Source organism: Molossus molossus, unplaced genomic scaffold (genome assembly GCF_014108415.1).
Source record: "Molossus molossus isolate mMolMol1 unplaced genomic scaffold, mMolMol1.p scaffold_m16_p_15, whole genome shotgun sequence".
NCBI classification, from domain to species: domain Eukaryota; kingdom Metazoa; phylum Chordata; class Mammalia; order Chiroptera; family Molossidae; genus Molossus; species Molossus molossus.
The window spans coordinates 41,167,476-41,194,208 of NW_023425350.1; the positions used below are offsets into that span (position 1 = coordinate 41,167,476).

Sequence of the window (26,733 nt, forward strand, 5' to 3'; positions counted from 1 at the left end):
CAAACTGTTCTGTGATTGGACCTTCTAGAGGCTCCCTAAATGAATACATACAAATTGCAGAGTACAAAAACGGCCGTCAGAGACAGAGTGCTCAGTCTCTGGTGCACATCTGTGATTTGCTTTTCAAGTAGTTCTAATCTTGGCCAAAGCTGAGGAAGCTCTAGGCTACTTCTTTTTTCAAGGAAAGATAATAATTGCATCTCAAAGTTCAGGATATAATGTAAGTATTGCATAAAAATACACCTATAAAAACAGCAAAGTTAAACTGTTTCCCTTATCATATTTTGTTTTATTTATATATTTATTTTTAATGGGGGCATGTAGTAAAAATTGGTACTGTTTTCTTTTAAGGTTTTTAGAGACAGTGAGGGGAGAGGCAGAATTGCAAGTATGCATACCAGAATAAACATAAACTAATTAATTTCTTTACTACATATACATATATACATAAAAGGCTTGTATATTTACAAAATAAGCCTGCTTTAAGATTTGTTAAAAAAAAAAAAACCAGCTTAACCCTTTAAAATTTGGTTTGGATTAAGATTTCTGCATTATGCACTTTTAACACAGTTTCAGCTATCACTACTTTTAACTGACAATCCCGAACCCAAATATTCCTAGAAAAGAAATGATAACATTTAAGAGAGAATTTGGGTCTGTCTCTATGAAAACTGAACCAAATGGACAATTAAAGACTCTAGTAAAGCATACTAACATAAGATTCATTCAGTTCCACTCTGTCTTTTAAAAAAGAAAACATAAACAAAACATTTTTTTCTTCCTAATTTCTTCCCAACTCAAATAAAGCTATCTCTTCTCTCTTGCCAGGGCATCCATGATAATGTTTCACAGCTACCGATACTGCAAAAACTGACACATGAAAATATTCTCCAAAGAAATACCAAAAGTGTTACCTTATCGACCTTGTAAAGACATAAGGAAAGGGAACAGACTAGTAGCTACATCCTTGCTCTCAATACTACCAATAACATCACTAACTGGAATTAATAATAAAATCTTGTAGGTATAGATAGATATGGGCAGTGTCGACTTAAAGCATTATCTCTTCAATAAATAGAAATTCTTGCAAAAATTAGGCTATTAAAAAAAACTAGAATCAAGACAGGATATATTTAACATCTTTCATTTTAACATTTTCATAGCTGCAAAGAACTTTTATCAATGTACAAATTATAAACAAATAAAGCTTTGAAGGAAATGAAAGAACCCTAGCCACTGACAGTATGTGACCTTCGGAAAGATAGAGGCAGTTTTCTCCCTGGTCTTAAAAAAAGCACACCTTTAAAAATTAAATGAGAAAATAATTTATTTTTATTTTAACCAAAATATCCATGTAACTTATTTTACAAATAAGATTTCTAGCCCACTAATCTTTTTAGCACTTATCACATGAGTCTTAAAATTATACCTAAACATTCTGTGTGAGAAAAAGAGAGAATGAGCAATTTCTCAACTTGTCTGATATAGAGACACTATAAGATATCAACTTTTCTGTGTCACCCAGTACAGCTTTATATATTAATTCTCTCTCATGGAAAGCTTAAATGCCAGGCACATTTTTAAAAAGGACAAACACAATTGATCTTTTCATCACTACAATCTTCTGAAATAGAGTTGATTGATGACTCCTGGGAACAATAAAAAAAAGATGTCCTGGTTTTCTCAAATTCTAATGTTTCCCTAGTGATTACTAAATAAATGATTAAAATGTTGAACTTGCTTAATCTACTTATTTCTCAAAATTCACAATCTAGAACTAAGAAATAAAGATGAAGCAGCTGTTTTGTGCCAATAAATCAATGAGCAGTTATAGATCACTCACTAACCTGTAAAGGCCCTATAAATAGAGGCATAACCTTGGCAGATTCTTAAAATAACAGAAGAAAGAAAAATCCAGCCAAAACAAATAATAGAAAACATGCATATGTGTGTGTCTGTGTTTGAGGGTTGGGAGTGGGTTAGAAATAAGAACTACAAAGGTAATTCACAGTAAGAATTAAAGACAAAAGACTTTCAGTAGAGCTTTACTTGGGATAGTAGAAGCTTCCAAGTCTTTTATACTGGATGTTACAAAAACAACATTTTGGTACTTTGAGGCTGCTGAATCTTATTGCAATATTCCTTTTTTATAGTCTATATTTTGATCAAATTTGAACTAAAATAGTGACATGAAATTATATCTAGGCTTTTGGAAACCTGGTGAATTTTCTTTGAGGCTTTCCAAAATAATTTTTTTAAGTACTATATATATATATATATATATATATATTTTAGAAGCAGATAGCACTTCTTTTCATTGAAAACATTCATAAAGGTCATTTCACAAAGTATTTCCAGACCACAATAACAGTTTAACACATACCTTTGCCTTCAACTTGAGAGTGATTAGATGCTCTCTACCAGAAGCATCTTCAGCTTTTAACTTTATGGTATTGAAGCAAGAATTCGCATATACAAGTCTGGTGAGTAGAAGAGAATAAAAAATGATCACACTGGGGAAGGCAGGACTGGGGGGAGGGGTGGAGAATGGTAGGATTCAAAATGAAAATATTTGCTATATTCCTATTAATCCATTACAAAATTAATCAGAGGGATTTCTGCATGCCAGCCCTTTATACTGCTATATAGATTTACTGCCGTTAATACACCAGCCTAGTGCTTAATGCAGTCATAGATCTCTGGATTATTTACAATGTGTGTCAAGGCTCATGCTGTGGTCAGTGAGCACTATGTTTCGGTTTTCCATCACTGGAACCTTTGGCATACACAGCATGTTCCTGTCAGCCTCTACTTATGTACACATTAAACTTCCTGTCAAACTCTTTGATCCATTTCTGTAGTTTCATACAGTATGAGACTTTTATGCTTCCTTTATTTGTTTTCTCCTCGATGAACTTTTCCTTTATTATCAATAATATTGCTCTGTACAAAAATCTGGCTGATATTAGTTCATATACTCAAATTGATCCTCCAAGGAAAATGCTGTATAAGCACAGGTACAGCCTGATCTCCTAACTATAAATTTTCTTTTTGTGCGATATATAGCTTCTGACACTTAACCTGGGCATGTACTCAAGATGACTAATAATTTAAACATATAGCACAAGCACAGTTGTTTTGGCTTTAAGTTGCTCTAAATGCATGAATTTTCTACAACGGAAACCAATACCCTTTGAAATATATCATTCTGTAAAACTATGGTCCCTTGAGTAGCATAAGCTACTGCCAAAATTGTTCAGATTTAGTAGTATATTTACTAGTGAACTGGGCATGTGGATATTTTTTGACATTTTTACAATACTATTCTCTTGTAAAGATAAAAAGTAGCCTAAGAGTATTGCACAACTTATCACCCAGACTGATGGTAAGACCCATTAGAGTTCAGAACTAACATTAGCCTTCTAACCCAGGAAACATTTTTTAACATCACTATATGCTGTTTAGTCACTGGCCGGGTATAGTGGTGAAAGTGGGTCAATTTCAAAAATGCTGGGCAACAAAGTTGTGGAACACTGTTTGTAATGAAAAATAGATTTAAATCTGAAAAAGACATCTTCAACAATAGACTAAAAGATAAAACAATCTTTATCAACAGAAGGAATGTTCATCATAATCTATAAAGAGTCTAGGGTCTTAGAAAACAAAAGTAAAATTATTCTAGAAAAAATATTAATTTACATAAAAATATCCATGATTTAAATATAAATATTTACTCATTAATCATTAATTTCTTTCAGCTATCTCTGTAAGCATCTCAAATTCCCTCTCCCCCCAAAATTCAGAACATGGAACTTTATCACACATTTTATCAATACAACTCTAAGTTCAGAGATATGGGCACCTAATCCTTTGAAAACATCAACACCTCAGATTCAAGATGCTGATATCAGCACATTCATTTATGTCCTCTCTCGACTCACTTAAACAGAGGTGGGGAAAAAAGACACTTTTAAATATAAATATACCCAGAATTACAAAAAGAACAAGAAGGAAATAGCATCAACTAAAGCAAATTTTCAACAAATTTTATAAAAATAAAAAGTGGTTTGAAGAACACTGGTGAACAAAACTTACATTAGAAGACAGAAAAAGAAGGTTCCAGGAGAGAGATCGTTAGAAGAAAGAAACAAAGGAGGGTGGGGGGGAGAGGAAGTCTGTGGAATAGAGGGTATGACATATACAAGGAGAAATTAAGAAAATGTTAAAAATAAAAAAGAAAATGAAACCAAAATGGGAAGAGATTATAAACTAAATTATAAACAATGAAGCTATGAAAAAATGGTAATTGTTCTACCATTAACTTTTCAATGAAGAATATTTATACAGTCATAAAAAAATCAAACTTCTTACTAATTACAATTTTTAAAATCCAACAACAGACAAAGCTAAAAGAATTATAGCTACAGAAACTAATGTAAATATATTTCATCATTGCAAGAGATGACAGAAATTGAGAGGTAGAAAGGGGAAAGAGATGAGGAAGGAAGATTAGGAACACTAAAATTTGTAATTGCTAATTTGAGAGTAAAAGACACACATCATTCATTGAATGTCCATAAAAGAAGTTTAAGAAATATTAACCCTAAGAAAAGAATAAAATAATAATAAGGATGAGAGATGATAGTACAGAAGCTAAATCCTTTCTAATTATAGTAATTAATACGTAATTCCTAAAACTAATAAATCAAGCAATATTGAATACAGGCATGTTATTTAAAAATATGCAAGTTATAAGTATGAATATTTCAGAGTGTCTCAAAGAACAGGACTGGAGATGAGAAACGGTGTGGGAAAAGGCTGCTGCTTTTCTTTCTAAGCCTTAAATAGTTTATAACCATGAGGAATATAAACAAAGAGAGCAAGAAGGGTGGGGAGAGAAAAAAAACAACAACTAAATCACCAACTATTTTTCGTACTTCGCATTTCTGCTCCTTACCTAGATGTTCAAAATCATTATTGAACATCTATAAAATTAGAAAGAAATAAACATTCTGTCTTTTGTTTCCAATCACACCAACAAAAGATTATCGTCTTTCTCCAAAGTTTAAGACATGGAGAGAATGCATTAGAGAAAAATGTCACACTGAAAACATGGCCTTTCATTCAAAACAGTTAAGATTAATTTTATTAAACTTTAGAAGTCAAATAAAACAGTAAAAACATTTATAATTTTACGTTCATCTCAGCCTAGTCATTTAAAAGTAAACATTTTACCCATGTTGATTTCTGTGTACTATGTTTCTGGGACAAGGAGAAATCTTATGATGATTATTAGCACCTTGAGTACACATGACGTAGACTCCCACAAGTCCTCTAGTATTTCTTCTCACCTTCTTCCTTTTGGTAATAGAATCCCTGCTTCCATAGCACCCCCATCTACACCAAGTTTTAGCAGGGTACACTTCATTCAGCTAGCAACCCTTCCTGGCTGCCCTTTCGGATATCAATATTATCACTAAATTTTGGCCAGTGAACTGCAAACAAAGGTGATTGATATGTTCATCTTTTGGGTCATTTTTATTAACAAAACTGTGCCCTCTCCTCTCCAGTGCCCCTCTCATTCTCCCTTCCTTTAGATTAGATATGAGATAGGCCAATATGAGCCAGCAACGACCATGCAGATAAGAACTCTCTTAGTGCAGCTCTGACCACTGGCACTTCCTGCAATAATGGAGGTATTCAACCCTGCACTGTCCAAAAGAGCAACCACTGGTGACATGTGGCTATGGGGGACTTAAATTATAGCTAGCATATATTGAAATATATACTGAAATTTTAATTTAGTTAAATGCCAATAGCCATATGTGGCTAGTAGCAACTACACTGAACAATGCAGCCAGAGTAGATGGTTGAGAAATAAATGAAAGAAACTGGGGTTCTTGGATGACCTTGTGCAACAGAGCCACCTGTACTCACTCTTGACCATCTGTCCACCTCTGAACTATTATTGAGAAGTGAATAAAATTCTATCTTGTTTGAAGCCTTGAGGATTTGGGGTTCTCTTTGTTAACCGCAGTTAACTTGCAACCTAACTAAAAGGACATACTTCTATCCATTCACAATAGAAAAGAATATCTTAGTGCTTGGTCTATAAAAAAGATATTAAAGGGGAAAAACGGTGATAAGTTCTTACAAGTAATTTAAAAATCAGTCTTAAAAAGTCTATTTCAAATGTTCTGCTTTATTGTTATGGTGGATATATTGATTTAAACAATATGGAATAAATTATTTTTACTCATTTGAATAAGATAAATAATCCACTTAATAAATTTAGAAAAGTTTCATCACTGGAAAGCTCAATTCTTTTTTAAAGTTATGAAATCACATTTAAATTTTATATCTAGAAGGAGTTTGAGTATTATTACTTAGCTAGGCATATTTAAAATTGACTAAAAATATAAAAACACAAATATAAAATCTAAAGAAATAAAATATACCTTTGGCAATTTACTTTGTATTTATCATTTGCTGCATTTCTTTGAAAGTCTGCTTACAATAAGTAAAATGGCACTAAACGTGATAGTTAAGTTTACAAACACTTAAAAAGGATATTAATACTTTAGCTTCAGGGAGGTTTTTGTTGTTCTTGTTAGTAGATGAATGTTATCAATACAGAGCATCATAAGGAAATGTTCTTTATCTCTTAAATACTGTACCTATTTTGACCAACAGACTAAGTTATATAGTTTTTCTTCCTTTAAATATCTAGATATATTTATATAGTAATAACATTAAAAAGCAGACTGAAGTCCTTCATGGTTTAATCAAATAGCAGTTTCCATTTTTACCACTACTCTCAAGTTTAAGCATCAATACATCAAACCTACATTTCAAAAACAACCTCACTAATTGGTGTCTTTACTTTCTGTCTCTTCTGTAGACCAACCTATACTGCCTTCCATGACTAGATTAATCTTCCTAAGTATCTTTTTAATCATATCAACTCCTTGTTCAAAAATACTCATTGAGTCCCCATCACCTGCATATAAAGAATCCTTAGTCTAGCAGTCAAGATCCTTCAGCTGGCCCTAATACTAATCCTCTTATGTGAGCAACTTACTCCAAAGTCCAAAAACAGATTGTCCATTTCCATCATTACAACCTTACCTCCACCAATCCCTCTCTTTTAGGGCTTTTTATTTCCTTCCAAGCTCATCTCTAAACCCACCTCCTTTAAGAACCTTTTTTTAAAGAAAAAAAAAATGTATTTTTATTATTGATTTTTTAGAGAAAGAGAAAGGAAGAGAGAGATAGAAACATTGATGTGAAAGAGAAATATTCATCGGCTTCCTCCTGCACACCCCACACTGGGGATCAAGCCCACAAGCGGGGCATGTGCCCTGACCTAGAATCAAAACGGGATCACTCAGTCCACACATGGGACGACACTCAATCCACTGAGCCACATCAGTTGGGCTCTAAAAACCTCAAATTATCATCAGCCCAAAATGACCTCACCTTTCTTGAAACTCTCATACTACTTTTTGCATGTAAATTTATGCTTTTTTATAAGTAATATAAAAGTTTTATACTTCTGTGTATATGCCAATGCTCTACATATTAAATGAACGTGGAGAAGCTACTGTCAGACTGGTTTACATTTATTGCTTCAGATGTATGTTTTAAACAACTAAATGCAAATTCTGTTTAAATCAGATACTATCAACACATTACCAATTTAGAAAAACACAATTTTTTTTCACTATTAGGTAACTTGCAGTTATTCAGTGATCTGGATATGAGTAAGGGAAAAAGACTATTTATAAAGGTAATTTAGAATGAAAATCATACTTTTAACATCTATGTTCTTTTGCATTAAATAACAAAAGATATTACTGGTTATAATTAAATCATAACACTAACTAAAACTCTGTAAAACTCATATATAGTCTGACATTTTGGGTTGAACCAGTATCTCAACAACTTTATTCTTACTTTACACAGGGATTATTTGAGTCACATAACACATCTGTTTCAATAGTTATTATTAAGTATTATTAGTTTCAATTGATAAATGAAAATGTGGCTAAGGGTGGTTACGTTAATTGACCTAGGTCATACAGCTGATAAACCAGAATTAAAGTCCTTTCTAGTTACTAAAATTAATTTAGTATAAACAAGTATCTCCATTTATTTCAATATGTTATATAATTCTTTGAAATGCACTGAGAATTACAGAAAATAAATCCATTACTAAAATAATGTGCTTAATTAAAAATCTAACTTAATATATGTTAACAATCCTTCAGCAACTCAACAAATTATGTAAACCTCAGCTCTTTCCCAAGACAAATTTGAAAGGTCAAATAGCTGATTTCTCCTCACTCTGATAAATAATAAGCTGTAAAAAGGATAAGACCATCACATTACCTCCCCATTAGACCATTTAATCTCTGAATTATGTAGGGCCATGTGATTATTAAAACAAACATAAGATAGTCTACAAATAAGACTATCTATAAATTTCTTCCAAACTGGGCCACTTTTGAGACTAAAAGGGGCCAGGACAAAAGGCATTAATTGGGGCTATCCCAGGTAAAGTGGGATGTAGATCAGCCCACCTATAAAGCAGAAGTATTTAGTACTTTTAATCCCTGAACATTCATAGTACCAAACAGAAAACCCTGCTAACCCTCAAGGGCTGTGAAGTCCAGCAGGACACCTTTGTGCTCCACTCACCTTTGTGAGTCAGTGTAACAGCCAAAGTCACCACAACTGTCCTATCATCTTCATATTTACCCTCTTAACAACCTGCTGCTTTTAGTGTCTTTTCAAAAAGTGTACACCCAGCCAGTGTGGCTCAGTGGACTGAGTGTAGTCCCATGGACTGAGAGGTCCCAGTCCGATTCCCAGTCAGGGCACATGCTCAGGTTGCAGGCCCTATCTCTAGTAGGGGGCGTGCAGGAGGCAGCTGATCAATGTTTCTCTCTCACATGGACATTTCTCTCTATTTTAAAAAAATCAATAAAAACATATTTATAAAAAAAAAAAAAACAGAAGCCCTGGCCGGTTTGGCTCAGTGGTTAGAGCATCGGCCTACAGTCCAGAGAGACCCAGGTTCGGTTCCCGCTAAGGGCACGTACCTTGGTTGCAGTTTGTCCCTGGTCCTGGTTGGGTCGTGCGGGTGGCAGCCACTCGATGTGTCCCTTTCATGTCGATGTTTCTCTCTCTCTCTCGTCCTCTTTCTCCCTCCCACTCTGTCTGAACAAGAAATTAAAAGATGTCTTTGGGTGAGGATTTAAAAAAAAAGTTTACAGAAATTAAAACAGCAATCAAATTTAAGGCGGCTACTAATTCTGTATCATTTCTAACTTAATTTTTTATAATGCCTGATCCCATAGAGTTGATTAGAAACATCAAGTACGTAATTTAAAAACACAGCAAGGTTTTCATTACCTTAAAAATATTTTTCTTTTATTATCAGATTTTATTATTACACAAACAAATCTACAAGATTATTGCTTAAAGTGCAAGGAAAATATGGATATATTGACATGGTCTAGGCATCATTAACATTCTGATAATCCATTTAAATCAGTTTCTCATAGAAATCATTGTATCATTTTTAAAGACATTTTAATTTAAAATGCTAGCTGCTGCTGAGGCAGGGCCTAAAGATGTAGCAATTCTAGTTTGGGAACAGCACAATTCAGGTCTCAGTTTGGGCTCTGAGTACAGTGATACCTCGGTTCTCGAACGCCTCGGTTTTCGACCAAATGGAGATTCGAGAAACTTTTGTCTCAGAATCCGAACAAATATTTGGAACTCGAACTTCCGAGATGAGCCGAGTTGAGCCGAATGGCGTTCATTCGGCCCAGCGCGCCTTGCTTGCGTCATCAGTGTGAGTGCAGAGAGAGAGTCACGCTTTGTGGAGTCACGCTTTCCTATTGGTTTCATTGCTTCGGTTCTCGAACAATTCGGTTCTCGACCGTCCTCCTGGAACGAATTATGTTCGAGAACCGAGGTATCACTCGTATCTTAAAACCCAATATTATCAGTGTGCCAACTATATCAGACCAGATTTCAGAATGAAGACACAAAAATAAAATTGATGGGAGATTTTCTTACTTGACCAATGTTGGATAAACATGAACAAATCTTCTTTGGCCTCTCACAATCCATGCTGAAAAGTTTTCTGTTAATAGTCTTTATTTGTAAAGCTATGAAATAAATGATTAGGTAACAGTAGCTATAGACCTAATTCAGTCATGCATCCTAGTCACTATAATTAAACTATCACCTTTCTCAAATCTAAGCAACAGTCTACAAAACTATCTCTAAGGATGCATTCATTTTGCATAAGGCCAATTTTATCCACAGTCACACACTGAGAGTGAGACTAATACAAACTCTCCATGCACCTGAGGGAACTTTATTAAAGGCTCTGTATCAGAACTGCCCCATAGCACAACTCCAGAGAGCATCACTCACATACACAAAGCCTGAACACTGATATGCAGCCAGCCTTGGCTATATGCACTCAATTTATATACAAAGTTGGGAATAAAAGTATATATCTTAAAATTTATTCTGAGAATTAAATAAGAATTATATAAAGTGGCTAGCACAATCAGGGGCATATAATGGAAATTTCATAAGTGGAAGTCACGTGTGTCATGACCTTAATCCAAGGGGGAGACGAACATTTATATTATGATGAAGGTAATCGCAGAGGCACTCGTACCCTTACTTTTGGCTTTCATCTATTATCCAAGTTAGAGATGTGTTCCTTTTTCTGTCACAATATGTATAATGCAAAGCAAAAGTCAATACTTTCATTCATCTCTAAAACCATTTATTCCATAAAGTATTTTACGTACTTGCACTACTTCTCTTTACAACTTTGTTACTAACGGCTCTCAAGAAATTCTATAATTATATTTTATAGTACTTATCAGTTAGAATTAAGTACCACTGTGAACATCTTCTTTAATTCTGACTCTTCTAATTGATGTAAGTTCTATGAGCAATCTTAAGTCTTGCCTATACATCCTCACTGCCCTGCATTACAGGCATCCAACAAATAATAATAAGGTGGAAAGAAATGAATGATTCAAAAATCTCATATTTAAATTCTCGATGCTTCAACTAATTTTCACTGGAGTTCTCTGAAATATGTTACATCCACTTAAAAAATGCCTCAAACTCTATTAATATAATAAATAAAACTCGAACACTCCCTTTTCCCTTTCTAGTCCTTTTCTAAATCCTTAACTACTTAAAAAAATGAAGATCTTAATATTTAAGCACCTGAAAACAAGTCAAAATGATTTTTCTCTATTCTATCACCTTACATCCAAAAAATGACAGGGTCTATGCCATCAATGCCTTGAGACAAACCTTCCTAACTTCAGCGAAATCGTGATTAGCATACCTTAATTCATTACTTGTATTCTCCATCTTCTTCCCTCCACTGGTATGCTACATTTTAGTATAATGGTTCCACACATTCCAAATCCTATTCAGGAATGGCACCTTGTCAAATAAAGCCTAATCTCATCAACATTAACCAGTCCTCAATATCACCATAATAGGACATTTAAAATGATAGGTAACATCAGTGTCTGGCTGTAGCTTACTACAGACCCACACTTCCACTGAGAACTAAAGTAACCTGATGAAAGGGAAAAGAATAAAAATGGATGAAGGCATCAATGAACTGCTAAGGCAAACAGGACTTGAAGAACCAAGGTCCTGAAGAAGAGGGAAGAGAGGAGAGAGAGATCAAAACTTTGCAGCCATTTTTCCCTTTTCCTATTTACCAATTCTGGACACAGAGCATGAGAATAAGGATCTGGGTAAGGTGAGACAATAGAAAACATACAGCAAGATAGCAGATATAAAACTAAATAGATTTGGTGGCATCAGCGAAAATGGCATTCAGAAGTTCCAAAAAATTTCCCCTCTATAATAGCAACAAGAAAACTGACCACAAACATGTCAAAAATAAAAATAAAAGAGACAAATATGTGAGGTAATGGATATGTTAATTAACACAATTGTGGGAATCTTTTCACAATGCATATGTATACATCAAATCATCACAATGTACACTTTAAATATATTATAATTTTATTTGTCAATTATACCTCCAAAAAAAAGTTTAAAAAAATTAAAACTATGTTATGTTCAGTGAAAATACGGTAATATTTTACTGTGTACATTAAATATTATTTTTTCCAAATTTAGTACTTTACCTTGTAGATCAATGTTTTATGATAATATCCCTTTAATTCATAACCACAATAAGGATCAGATACTCAAATTACAATGAAACACTTTGACTAAAAACAGGTGTAAAATAAATTGCTACAACTACAAAAATATTAAATTGAAATGTGTAAAAAAAAGGCATTTCTAAAACGTATTTTAAAATAGACCTACTTATCCCAACCAAGAATTCCTATCTCTTCAATAAGGCTTGAGTAGTACTGGGGAGGAGGAGGTAGTGCATGTATCTCTTGTTTATTCTTTAAAGCAACTTCCTGTTTAAAAGAAAAAAACTTGAATCAGCTGTGGAATACTGGACAATGAATTCTTAGTACCTGATTACACAACACAATTTTATAATCTTTGTTCCTAACTAAAGTGTCCAGCTGAATCTTTCTACTTCTCATTAAAAAAAGAGACATGAAAAAGTTAAAGGACTAAACTGAAAATCATATAAAAATGTTAGTTATTATACCTTCAATCTGAAGAAATTAATATTCTTCTAGACTATTATGCCTATCAAAGATGAAAAAAAGTTTTAAAAAATATTCATCCCCAAGGGTTCACCACTATCTTACTACTCCTGTGGACATAATGTTTGATAGAAAGAAACAGGTACCTTTAAAGAAAAGCCTAAACTCTAAGTACACTGCCTAGATTGATATATTTGTATACCATTATGAATCACCTTATAAACAAAAACCCTTCATTATAACAATAAATACTTACCTGCTAATTTCTTTTTTCATTCTTTACAACTTGCAGACTGGGTAAATCCAAATGTTTTGCCATCTGGCTAGATCACAGTTCCTTTTTCTGCTAGGCTCACATATGATATCTTTAAGACAGTTTATGTTCTCCCAAACAAAACTAAACTTACGTTTTTAGAAGCAATAGAACATCACTAGAATTGCTGAGGCCAAAAATTACCAATTACTTCAAAGGTGCTAACCTAGACAAGTGTCTTATTTGGAAGTAAAAAAATTTTATTTACAAATTACATAGATGTTCATATGGTCCAAATTATCAAAAGGTATTCTAAAAACTAAAGAAATGCAATTTAAAAAGATATTTGATACCATAAATAACAAAACCATACGGAAACAAGCATAAAAGTTATAAATGTTTCTGGTAAATGTAACCTTAATAAAAGGTATAAAATTTAATCCTTTAAGTGTATGCTTAATTTGTTAGTCCTTATACTGTTTTGTTTTTTTTTAACAAGGATAAAATACTATCAAATTAAGGTAACACTAGAAACAGATTTTACAAAACAGTATTTCAAAGTCAGAACTACTATTAACTGAAAATACTTTAATAAAGTTCTAAATCTATTTTATGATAAAAAAATAAAATTAAAATTAGAAAACCCTGTGAAATCAGGTTTGTAAAGCCCAGAATATCAATTTGGATTTAATTAGAAGGTAAACTCCTAAAAGACAAGGAGAATATTGCCCTTTTTACAAACTAAATATCTATTATCTGTAAATAGCCCGATAGTCCATAAAAATGAATCTGTATTATTAAGTTAACCTGTTTCTAAAAAAATACATAAGTCAGTACAGTTCCTGTACTTTTACATATAATAGCTATACAGTATTTCCTTTGAAATTTCTATTTTTATTCAGAAAGATTAATTAGTGCTACCCACAAATGCGGAAAGTAAAAAGAAACTTGGATAATAATAAAAAGTGTTCTAATCCTAAATTTATGACATTTGTAAATTCTGCCTTTTATCGTAGATCAGATAAGTTACTCCTATTCTAGAACCATAACAGCAAAAAAGGCAAAGGCAGAGAGGCAAAGCATTCTTCATGGAGAAGGACTCAAAGGTGTGTAGTAGAAAGAACACAGGCTTTGCACACAGAGGCTTTAAATCCTAATTTGAATATTTCCTAGTTTTGAGGTTTTAGGTAGTTAATGACTCAGCTCTAAAATAGGAACAAAATAATCTATACTTGATACAATTTTTTTTAATATGGGTTATTGTTCACTTATTAAATATATACAGAACACCTACTATATGCCCAGCTATTACTAGGAAACTCCGTGGGAGATTTATAAAATTTCCTGAGTAAATTCAGTAACTACTGATTTCATTTGGGTATCAATACTTTTATCAGTGCTTATATTATGGGAACCCTATTACTGACAACACACCTCAACAAATAAACTAGTAATCCTTCCATTTTCAGGTATGTTGTCATAAATGTGTAATAATATCACCAACACTATACATAATTTCTTTAGAAAGCTAAAAAAACAGGATCTCATTTTATTCAAAGTTGCAGTAACAAATGTACTAAAAAGGGTATCATGACTCTGAAATTAATTAATTTTTTTTTTAAAGAGGGAACATGGTAGACTGCAGTTTTGTTTTGTTTTTAAATCCTCATCCGAGGATATATTTTTATTGATTTTAGAGAGAGAGGAAAGAAAAGGGAGAGAGAGAAAAACATCAATTTGAGAGAGAAACATCAACGGCTGCCTCCTATATGCACCCCAACTGGAGACTGACGAGGATGGATCCCGCTACCTGGATATGTACAATGAATGGGAATTGAACCCACAACCCTTCAGTACACAGGATGACCCTCTAGCCAGCTGAACCACAACAAGAAGTCAATATTTTTAGTTTTGAATTAATTATTGTTTCTTCAAAATTAAATGACCAATAGACCAAAAAAACCCAACAATTATGTTAATACTAGAAACCAAGATTTTCACAGCAAGATAAAAAAGATACAGGAATTACAAAAACAATCAAAGCTTATGCAATATGGTAATAGTGTTAGAAAACAAATACTTACTAAAACCATCTTTAACTCCATCATAAAGCTCATCAGATCAGGAGAGTGCTTCATTCTCTAAATCAAAATAACACTTCCAATTAATTTCACTTATACAATGAATATTCCCTTCACTAAAACTGAAATACAATGCAGATCCTTGTGAATGTGAAAAAAATATAAAGTATAAGAATTGGAATATTGGTCATCATCCTTATTATTCCTACCAATTTCATTTTGAAAGAATAATTCAGGCTTAAAATCTACTCTGGCAAGATACCGAACTGAATAAAAATGTCACTTAAAACTTCACACACTTCTCTCTTCCTTTAGCACTGATTACTGTTAAGTTTAGCAAATCTAACAAAATACATGATTATTTTTTTAAGTGATATGGGAGTGAAGAAAGTGGAAATAGGGCCATAAGATATAAAATCTTATACAGGCAAATCTATACAACTAAAAAAAAGTAGAACAATGAATTAATAATTACTAATAATACTGTCCATTTTTATCTTTTATTGACCTTAAAGACCACCTATAATTATTACTTTTGTCCTTTCACAATTAATCCATATCAATTCAAAAGGAGTCCATCTTTCAATAAGGTAAAACCAATATAACAAAATGGCAAAAAACAGAAACAAAAAATACTTCTAAAGTAGAAAATGAGTATTTAAGAATCACAGTTCCACTTCTCAGAAATCATTCTTAAAATAACTGCACAAAAAAAGAAAGCAAAAAATATTCTCATTTAAAATCGTGTTCTCAGCTAAAACTCTGTATCATTTCTCTGCTTGAAATAAAAATATTGTATTTTTGTTACTTTTTGTGATGCACCGCACTTCAGCCACACAGTTCTGGACAAAGACAATATGTAAATTTGTTCCTTCTCTTTAGATACAAAAATAATAATCTAAGGTATGTCAGCAACTTAAGAGACATATGATTCACATCATAACACAGCTCTGAGTGGGTACATGTTTGTAGAACAATTCTATACAATATCTTCCTCCCTTGGTTTATTAGAAATGAGTAATAAATTATATCCAGGGTCTGCAAACTACTGTCCAGAGGCTAAATCCAGCCAATGCATGCTTTCGTGCTTAAATGCAGCTAAGCCATTTCTTGACTTCTTGTCATGGCTGCTGTTGCCATACAGGGCAGAGTTGAGTGGCTGCAACAGTTACCTTACAGTCCACAAAACCTGAAAAGTTTATTATCTGGTTGTCACTGAAAAATACTGCTGACACCCCAACCCATATTTATTAGTTTAAAATGATACAAGGAAAGGGTAGTAATATTCACATGGACTGTGGAATAAAACAAAGATTCAACTAACACTGGGTTCTACATGACCATTGGAGGGCAGAGAGGAGATTAAGTAATTGGGACTTTTTCTAGGAACCCTCTTGGTGAATTGGTAAAGAAAAACAGTTAGAGATCTTATTATTATACTTAGTCTTTGTTAACAAATTTTTTCAGGCTATTTAAATATTTCAATAGATTCATTTCTTAAACTTGAATATACAATATAGTCACAGGGAATGGGGAGGGAGCAATGGAGAAAAACAGAAAGAAATAATTTAAACATCCTCTTAAAAAACTGCTGTAATTATACTGCCAGCAATGACAGCCTACATTCTATAAATCAAATAGTTTATCTCCTATTATTTCTTTTTGGTTCAGTAATGCTTTATGTGAGAGTTTCTTTCATTGTCAGTTATCATAGATAATAACCTGCCTTTTAGATAGAGAAAATATAGGAGGGGAAAAACATACAAATGGATGCAGTTCTACTTAATTTATTTTTCTACAAGAGGCATTTCATTATTTCCTGTTGCTTCAGTAACAGTGATTTTTGTTTTTTAGTTTCTCTAATCTTTAAAGGAATTTTCAGGTAGAGGAACCTAAACATTAAGAATAACTAAAATGAGCCCTGGCTGGTTTGGCTCAGCAGTTTGAGCATCAGCCCTTGGACCAAAGAGTCACGGGTTCGATTCCAGTCAAGGGCTCGTACCTCAGTTGCAGTTCAGTCCCCGTCCCTGGTCGGGTCATGCAGGAGGCAACCAATCAATGTGTCTCTCTCACATTGATATTTTTCTCCTCCCTCCCTCCCTCTCTCTCTCTCCTACTCTGTCTGAAAATAAACAGATGCCCTGGCCAGTTTGGCTCAGCGGTTAGAGCGTCGGCCTGTGGTCCGGAGAGACCCAGGTTCGGTTCCCGCTAAGGGCACGTACTTCGGTTGCAGTTTGTCCCCGGCCCTGGTTGGTCGTGCGGGTGGCAGCCACTCGATGTGTCCCTTCACATCGATGTTTCTCTCTCTCTCCCTTCCTCTCTCTCCCCCCTGCTCTATCTGAACAAAAAATGGAAAAATATCCTCGGGTGAGGATAAAAAAAAAAAAAGAAAATAAATAGAAAAATATATCCTCAAGTGAGGATTAAAAAAAAAAAAGAATAACCAAACTGGGATGCAAGGGGTGTGCAAAATGGGTGAAGGTGATAGAAAGGTACAAATTTTTAGTTATAAAATAGTTTTTAAAAGAATAAATTAATCCTGCCTATATCTTACTGATGCAGCTTTTACAACTACTCCTATTATGTCCACCTACATGATCCTAAGTGATTCCCACACCTTTTCTGTTACTAATCTAGAACTATAATCCCATTTTTGTCACAGATATCCTACAACTCCTAAATGGGTCCTGGCATTTTTCACACCTCCACTATTCAGTCTTAGCAGAAAAATCACTCAAAAAGTGATGGATATGAAGAAGCGTGAATGCATTTGAAGACCCTAAAGTCTCAAGGATGGAAATCAGTTTCAACACCAATGGTGTATGAAAATGTGCTAAGGATTCTGAGACAAAAAACATTTTACATAATGTGTAGATCCTTAAAATATTTCAGAGATGAAAACTACAAAATTTAGGATATGGTTTGTTACAACATTCTGCAAAGTAAGTCTTTACAAAATAGTAAACTTAGTAGAATCTTATCCTTGCTTAAAACATAAACCTTTTAAATGACTTACCTGTTGTATTATTTGATGGTATCCACTGAGTATTGTCCTCAACTGCCAACTACATAGTAATCTAAAATTATAACGTAATAAAATAATGTGTTTATTGTTCAGAATAGGAAAAAACTTACATGTATGCTAACAAAAATAGGCACGAGCATAGAAAAGAATGACAAACATAGTTCTGACAAGTTAATAAAATTTTTACCACTTATAGAGTTGAAAGTCTTCAAACTGACAGTACTAATTTTATTTCAAAATACAAATAACTGCAATCAATAAATGACATGCTAACAGAACATCTTTTTTTCAAATTTTAACATAGCAAAGTTTTCTATTGAACTAGATTCTGTTCCAAGGTAGGTTAAATAAAACCAACAGTTTAAATTATAATATAAAGAACTTGTATTTGAGAAAGTATATGCAGCAATATAATCTTCAAATTCCAAAGTAATGTAACTAAAAGAATATAGACTTTTAATTGTGTTAGAGATAAGTTAATGTTCACTTATCTACTGGGTCACCTCAGCTGTGTTCTCTGGAGTCTTCCTCTCTCCCTACCCCTAGAGATATTTAGGAGCAGAAATGAGATGTTTGGGTGCTACATAAATTTCCAGTCTCGTCTCTTCACATTCCTTGACAGACTGTCTCTACCAATAGCCCACGGTGACACCTCAGTTATACCAGGACTGATAATATGGGTCTGGCCACAACACAGTTTTCTAATTCTAATTCTTTTGTATTCTCCCTTTATATACTTAAGTTCAATACTTGTTAGTGAAATTTACACAATTGCTCTTTACTACTTTAAATAAATTTTAAAAATTAGATTACTAATGTGTCACCTTTGGAAAGCACTTTCAGCACCAGGGAAAAACATTTACAAATGAACACTGACATGGTAAAATCAGAAATGACTAATAAGCATTTTAGGCAAAATTGTAATGACTAGAATCAGTTTATACCAGATTAACTGACTGCCCATCCCACAAAGATGTCATGTATAGAACAAAACACATCACCTTGCATTCTTCAGTTGCAAATCTTTGGGCAACAATATTTTAAGATGGAAATCTCTTCCCTGTGGAAAATATTGAAAAGGTTCAAATTTTCATCTTTCACTTAATGCTATGAGTTTCACTTAATTCTAGAATCACATAGAAAAGGCAATGCTGCCTTTATTTTCTAAAAGGTATCAACTTCATCCGAATGTTTATACCTATTAAAATATAAGCAACAGAATATTGCATTTGAGGGAAAATTACTGTCAGAAACTTTGTACTTATTGGGAAATCAAAATACTAAGATTTTTTTTCAAAGAGGCAGTCACTCACATAAACATAAAAACTAAAAGATATTGTTAATGTAGACATAAAGAAGATTTTTAAATGTTATTTCTTAGGAAATAGATTTATGAAAAAGAAAATGCCTTCAAATTTCTTTGAACATAGAAGAAAAAAATCACAATATTGATAAGTAAAATAGGAATATGTAATATATTGTAGGCTTCATATTTTCAATTATTTTATAAAATAACAATATGTTTAGTTAAATACACTAAATATAACAACATCAGGGAAATATTTTCATAAATCAAAATGTATTTAATGCTCCCAAACTTGCAGCCATTTAATAACTAAAACTGCTAACATATTACATTTTTTAATGTAATATTCACTAGCTGTGCATTTGAATATACCAAATTTTGCTCAAGTCTTTCTAAGGAACTATTTGTTCTCTGAGAAATATATTCAGTTTTACTTTCTTGAGAAAGTGAATGAGTAAGCAGCTTAAACTTTGTACCTTAAATAGGATAATACACATGAAATCTGAGCAAAGGTAAGCAGAAAAGGACAAACAGAATTATAATCTTTTACTCCAACAATATAAAATGAAAAAGAGTAATAAAATTCTCGAAAAACAATTACCACGAGAATTTTAGCACAATCTCCCTCAAAGCAGTTTCAAAAATAGAGGAACACAATTAAATGTACCCCATAACCTTTACTTTCATGGTAATATTACAGTTCTGACTTTCATTACATTTAAATGTCCTTTAAAAAAATGAAACAAAATGTACCACTGACCTTTTCAAAAGGTCAAGTAACAATAATTCACTATTTCATTAAAGCACAAAAAGGTATTATGTAGTAACTTTAACCTAACTTTATAGACATCCCACACATAGGTGTAAGAACAATCTGGAATTTAAAATTTACATGAAAAATAGTAAAACTTCTCTACTGATCTGTTATCTGAAAGAATAAAATTACAAAGTCCCTTATTTGCAAAATCCAGCCATTTTAAAAGGTCAAATCCCATGTCACATGCCATCATACTTTTCTGATTAAAGAAAATATCCAAATTAGTTTTTTTTTAGTTAATTGCTCTCAAGAAGGAGATTTCCCAGGTTTAGAGGAAACAAAAGTACTGATAGCTGCCTAAATGTGAACCTCTCCATACATCCTCCCAAAAAACTGTATAGGCCAATATTAAGAACAAAAATAAACCCCACAAAAATCTTGTCTTTAGCAAAATCAGAAGGGAGAGAATACTATAAATTTCAAGTTACCTATAGAAAAAAAATTATATAGAGACCACTTTCCAGTTGTTTCTACTCTGGGGCTCCCACAATGAGTCCTTTGAGACAGCTAGGGGGTTCAAAAAAATGCATGGAAGAGAGAAGAGGGTACTGAACCAAGTGCAAAAATAATAATAGTCTGACAGATGAGAATCTGGTAGAACACTGAATATAGGGAGAAGACTGAATGTGAACACAAAAGTTGAGGAGCTTGTTTTGAAAAAGAAATATAGGAATAGAAAATGGTAAAAAGGCAGGGAAGGAAATCCTTTGGAAACTGGGTGTTAGGATGAAAATTACGAGTTGCAAACTTAGGTTCTTTTATAACAAGATAAAAACACTCAACTCCTCCCTCAGCACTACCTAAAACATCCATTAAATAAACTGTACATTGCCTGACAGAAAAGGTTATCCTTGAACTAAGGATTTTATAACCTACTGCAAACAACCAAACTGTTCTCAAACTTAAAAAACTGTCTTCATCAATGCCACACTACTATGAAATGAGAACAGAATAAGAAGACTCAAAACATTTCCAGTGATGACAATCTGCCATGCAAACAAAAACTGAAGGCATAAACAAATTACAATACTGAGGTATATATGTTTGAGTGTTTTACACCCAGATTCAGAAATTCAAAAACCAAGAACAGAAATTTAAAAAAAAAAAATTAAGAAAAAGACAAGATGATATTAAAATGGAAAAATAAATTAATAGGTGTTCAAGAAAGAACAGAGTAAAATGAAAATTTCAGAAGAGGCAAATAGAAAGAAAATTACCAAATTTGGAAAAAAATTAAAGACCATCAGAGAAAAGAAACTGAAGTGAAAAGCAAGCAAAGGAGATCCAATCTACAAATGACTGGAAAACTTGAAAAGGAAAACAAAATAGTAGAAAAGAATATTTAAAATTATAATCCAAGTATACTTTCTGGAAATTCACATACTGAAAAGGACAACTGGATGCATGAGAAAAGTAACTCATAATGACCCACTCAGATGTATCTTAATGAACACACTTTAAAAATAAAGCAAAAAGTCCATAGTTTCTAAGAAAAAAGATCAAATAATTTATATGGGAAACAATAAGTTTGGCATCAGACTTCTCAACGCAAGATTTTTCTTTTTTTAAAAAAGCAACAATGGAATAGAATTTTTAAGAAAGAAACTAAAAGGAAATTTCTGCTTCTAGCCATGATGAGAGAGAGAAAGATAGAAAGAATTTATCTTCCCACATTAACTCGAAAATTGGACAAAATATGTATGAAACAATGATTTTCAGACATCAAACAACAGGCATTGTAGGACAGTGATACTTGAAAAAAAGGGAAACAAATGAAAAAATCTCTATAAATAGCCAATTTTATGGCCTGGAGAATATTCAGGCTGCAGGGCAAGGATGAGGAACAAAATAGAGCCCACATTCTCCCTGACTAAGAACACAGGGGTGAGTGCAGGATTCATAATGCACAGTATCAAAGAGGAAATATATGGGGAAGAAAGAACTCTAGAGAATAAACATAGAGAACGTCAGAGGATTCCTCAAGAGGAGTCTTCATCTAAGTAGTGATTGCTGCATGGATGTGAGAAAACCACCAAAAGCTGGGGAACCATGAGAATGGAGCATAAATCAGTCTTGGAGCTCACACAAGGCTGGGAGTAATCATGTTCCAATCAAAGTAGAAAATCTTGTACTATAAAAGCCAACAAATAGAAGAATGTTGCCTCAGTGGAAGAGCCAAATTAGTGTAGGCTAAAGTCTGTTCTGTGTCTGCCTAACAATGCTTAAAAGCAAACCTTGAAAACATAAAACTATTTCCAAGTAAATTAATTGCACCTTAGAATAAATCTCAAGAATATTTACAAGAATAAAAAGTATCTAGCATACAACAGGTAGAATGCACAATGTCTGGTATTCAATCAAAACATACCAGGTATGCAGAGAAGCAGGACAATAAGATTCATAATAATAAAAAATAAAAAATAAATCAAGAGAAGCAAATACAAAAATGGCCAATGATAGAACTGTTCTAAACTTTTAAATAGTTGTAACAATATTACATATATTCAAGAAGGTTGAGGAAAGCATGACTATGCTAAATAGACACAGGAAAGATATAAAGAAAGACCTAAATTTAAAAGATAAAAAATACAATATCTAAGATGAAAAATATTCTAGATGGTATTAACAGAAGATTAAACAAAAGAAGATATTACTGTACCTGAAACACAGAACTAGAACATCAAAAAATAAAAACAAAAAAGAGACTGTTAACAAAAAATGAACAGACCATTGATGACTTATGCAACAATTTAATTCGCCTAATATGCATGTATTTGGAGTACCCAATATAGACAAGAGAAAGAAAAAAAACAAAAAAATTTTTTGAAGAAATAATGGCTGAAGTTTTTCCAAATTAAATGAAAATACAATCTCACAAATCCAGAAAGAAAAAAACCAATAATGAAAAGAAAATTCTTAAAAGCAGCCAAAGGAAAAATAGTATACTACTTATAGAGAAACAAAGATAAGAAAAAAGAATTCTCAAGGAAAATAATGCAAGACAGCAAAGCAGCATCTTTAAAGCATTAAAGAAAAGTCAACCTAGGACCTTATACCCAGTGAAAGTATCTTTTAAAAACCCAAATAAACAATTTTTCAGACATGAAAGAATTAACCACCAGCCGACACTCACTACATGAAATATTAAAGGAAGAACCTCATAAAGATAGTAAATGAAATAAGATGGAAATCTGGTATATAACAGAGTACCAGAAACAGTTAGTGTACAAGTAAATATAAAGACTATTTTCCTTATTTAAAAAAAATATCTTTAAAGGATAATTGACAGTGACAAAGCTGAAACAGTCTGAGCAACAAATAAAGTAAGAATGGATTATAACCCAAAGTATAAAATAAATTTAATGTATCCATACTGTTATAAATAAGTGAATTAGTAAATGTGAGAGTTAAGCTAATCTCCCATGCAGAAGAATCCCAGATAAATTATATAGATAAGCCACCTTAAAGGAAGGGGAGCATAACTCCCCACTCCTTAATGGGGGCTACTATGGAAAGTGAGGGAAATTAACTTTATGGTAGAAAAACTAGACAAATGCCACTTAAGCCAAGTAAGTGATCAAGGTCAACATCAATAGCAATAAATCATATTGATAATCTGTAACTTTCATATGATGAAATGGTACTTAAACTATGATGTTCCTCTCAAAAACCCATAACCCTGGTCTAAGCATGAGAAGTTCCAGTAGAGTATCCTACAATATACTTAACTAGTACTTCTTAATAAAGAGGGTCATTTTATAATCACAAGGAGGTCAAAGTCATCAAAATCAAGGTAAGTCTAAGAAACCATCACAGCCAAGAGAAGCCTAAGAAGACATGATAATGTGGTATCTTGGATGAGATCCTGGAATGGAAAAAATTATTAGGTAAAAACCAAGAAAATCTGAATAAAGTATGGACTTGAGTTAATAATAATGTACCAGTATTGGTTCATTAATTGTAACAAATGCACTATTCTAATGTAATATGTTAATAAAATAGGACAAACTGTGTGGGGAAGGCGGTGCTATATGGGAACTCTCTGTGTCACCTCAATTTTTGCATAACTCAACAACTATTCTTTAAAAATAAGTCTACTGATAAAAAATAATTGACTGTTTAAATGAAAATGAATAACAGTGTATTTGGAGGGTTATAAGATAAATAGAAATAAAATATATGACAACAATAGCACAAAAGCCAGGAAATGAGAAATAAAAGTATGTTGATGTAAGATTTTTATACTATAGGAGAAGTGGTATACTTGAAAGTAGATAAGTTAAAGATGCCTATTGTAAACCCTAGAGCAAGCTCTAAACAAGAGAGACAAAAATAATACAGCTGACAAATTAATAGTGTATATAAAATAGAATTCTAATATTACTTTAAGGTAAACCATGACAGGTTTAAAATGTATACTATAAACCCTAAAGCAACTACCTACGGGTAAAAAAAAAAAGCTAGTAAGCTGACAGAAGAGATAAGTGCAATTATAAAACAGAACTTAATTAATGTTAATTACAGAAAACAGAAAAAAAGAAAAAAGATTAAAAATAAATAGCACATGGAATAAACAGAAAATAACAGGATATTAGATTTTAAGCCAACCATATCAATAATCATATAAATGTAAATGGTTATTAGATTGGATAAAAAAGCAAGGCCAAAAAAGACCCACTTTAAATATAAAGATAAACATAGGCATAAAATAAAGAATGAAAAAAAAAAAATAAAGCATGCCAACACTAATCAAAATAAAGCTGGAGTTACCATGCTAATATGAGAAAATACAGATTCCTGGGCAACAATTATTAACAGGGACAAAAGGGGGCATTTCATAATCATAAAGGAATCAGTTCATAAAGAGTACTTAATAATCTTTATAGTTTATGCACCTAATTAAATTCAAAATATATGAAGCAAAAACTGATAGAAATAAAAGTAGAAATTGAAAATTTATAGTTGAAGATTTCAGTACCCTTTTTCATTAATAAAATAAATAGACAGAACATCATTAAAAATACAGAAAACTTGAACAGCATTATGAATCAATCTGACCTGACAATTTAGAACACTCTACCCAACAGCAGCAGAATACATTTTCCAGTACACACAGAACATTTACCAAGATAGATCATATACTAGGCCATAAAATAAGTTCCAATAAATTTAAAAGCATTCAAATCATACAAATTATGTTCTGTGACTAAATTATAAATCAGTATCAGAATATACCTGGAAAACCTTGGAATATTTAAAAAGATATATTGTTCTTCTAGTAATATATGGGTCAAAGAAAAATTTAAGTATTTTTTTTTAATCCTCACTGGAGGTTATTTTTTTATTTATCTTCAGATAGAGAGCAGGGGGAGGGAGAGAGAGAGAGAGAGAGAGAGAGAGACATCGATGTTCAAGAGACACATCTGCTTGCCTCCTGCACAACCCTGTTGGGGTTGGGGCCAAACCGAAACCGAGGTACACGCCCTTCACCGGAATCGAACCCAAAACTCACTGTTCCTCAGGCCAATGCTCCAACCGATAAGCCAAACTGGCCAGGGCAAAAACTTAAGTATTTTTGAACTGAAAAAATAAGACACTACAACACACCAAAATTTGTGTGATATAGCTAAAGCAGTATTTGAAGGAGAATGTATAGCACTAAACATTCATATTATAAAAGAAGAAAGGTCTCACCCTGGCTGGGTGGCTCAGTTGGAGCACCATCCCAAACACCAAAAGGTTGTGAATTCTATTTTCAGTCACGGCACAAACCTAGGTTTCGGTTCGATCCTCAATTGGGGCACATATAGGAGGCAAGCGACTGATGTTTTTCTCACACATAGATGTTTCTCTCTCTCTCTCAAATCAATAAAAAATCATATCTTCAGATAAGGGTTGGAGGAGGAGGAGGAGGAAGAGAAGAAGGGTCTCAAAATCAATGACCTAAGGTTTCTTCTGAAGAAACTAGGAAACTTAAAATCAGCAATCAGTAAAACAGAAACAAAAATGGAGAAAAATCAATGATATCAAAAGCAGGCTCTTGAAAAGATCAATTCAATAAAATGTATAAGCCTGTATCCAGATGCATCAGAAGAAAAGATACAAAATACCCATTATAAGTATTGGAGACAGGAGATATCTATAAAATATGTTCATACTCTCTTGGATACTTCCACCATTAAGTGTTGGTGCTTCGTTTCTCTCCGTTTGACTATGGGCTACATTTAAGATTTGCTTCTAACAAAGAGAATAAAGCAGACTAAATATGTGTAATATCAGAGGTTACGGGAGAAAAGGCATTATGCAGCTTTCTGCTTGATCTCTCTGTCCTACTTACTAGTTATCTAGGGAAAGCTAGCTGCCATGTGTCATCACCGTCCAGCAACACTATGGAGGTCCATGTGGTGAGGAACTTGAGGCCTCCTAACCAAGAGCTGTAAAAAACTGAGGCCTCCAGCCAATGTCTGTATAAATGAGCAATCTTGGAAGCAAATCTTTCAGCTCTAGTCAGGCCTTTAGATAAATGACATCCGGCCAATATCTTCTT

The 26,733-nt window shown here is 32.9% G+C and overlaps 1 protein-coding gene across 1 annotated transcript in view; it reads right to left on the reverse strand.

Annotated features, from left to right (window-relative positions):
• FANCL (FA complementation group L) overlaps positions 1 to 19,166 on the reverse strand; it is a 51,199-nt gene extending 32,033 nt beyond the window's left edge. Inside the window, exons 1-5 of the mRNA XM_036262630.1 lie at positions 19,065 to 19,166; positions 18,055 to 18,115; positions 15,042 to 15,098; positions 12,406 to 12,506; positions 2,384 to 2,480 (exon numbers count right to left, since the gene is read on the reverse strand). Of these exons, the coding sequence (XP_036118523.1) occupies positions 2,384 to 2,480; positions 12,406 to 12,506; positions 15,042 to 15,095 (252 nt within the window). The 5' untranslated portion in view covers positions 15,096 to 15,098; positions 18,055 to 18,115; positions 19,065 to 19,166. The remainder of the gene's footprint in view (positions 1 to 2,383; positions 2,481 to 12,405; positions 12,507 to 15,041; positions 15,099 to 18,054; positions 18,116 to 19,064) is intronic.
• Positions 19,167 to 26,733: the final 7,567 nt, after the last annotated feature.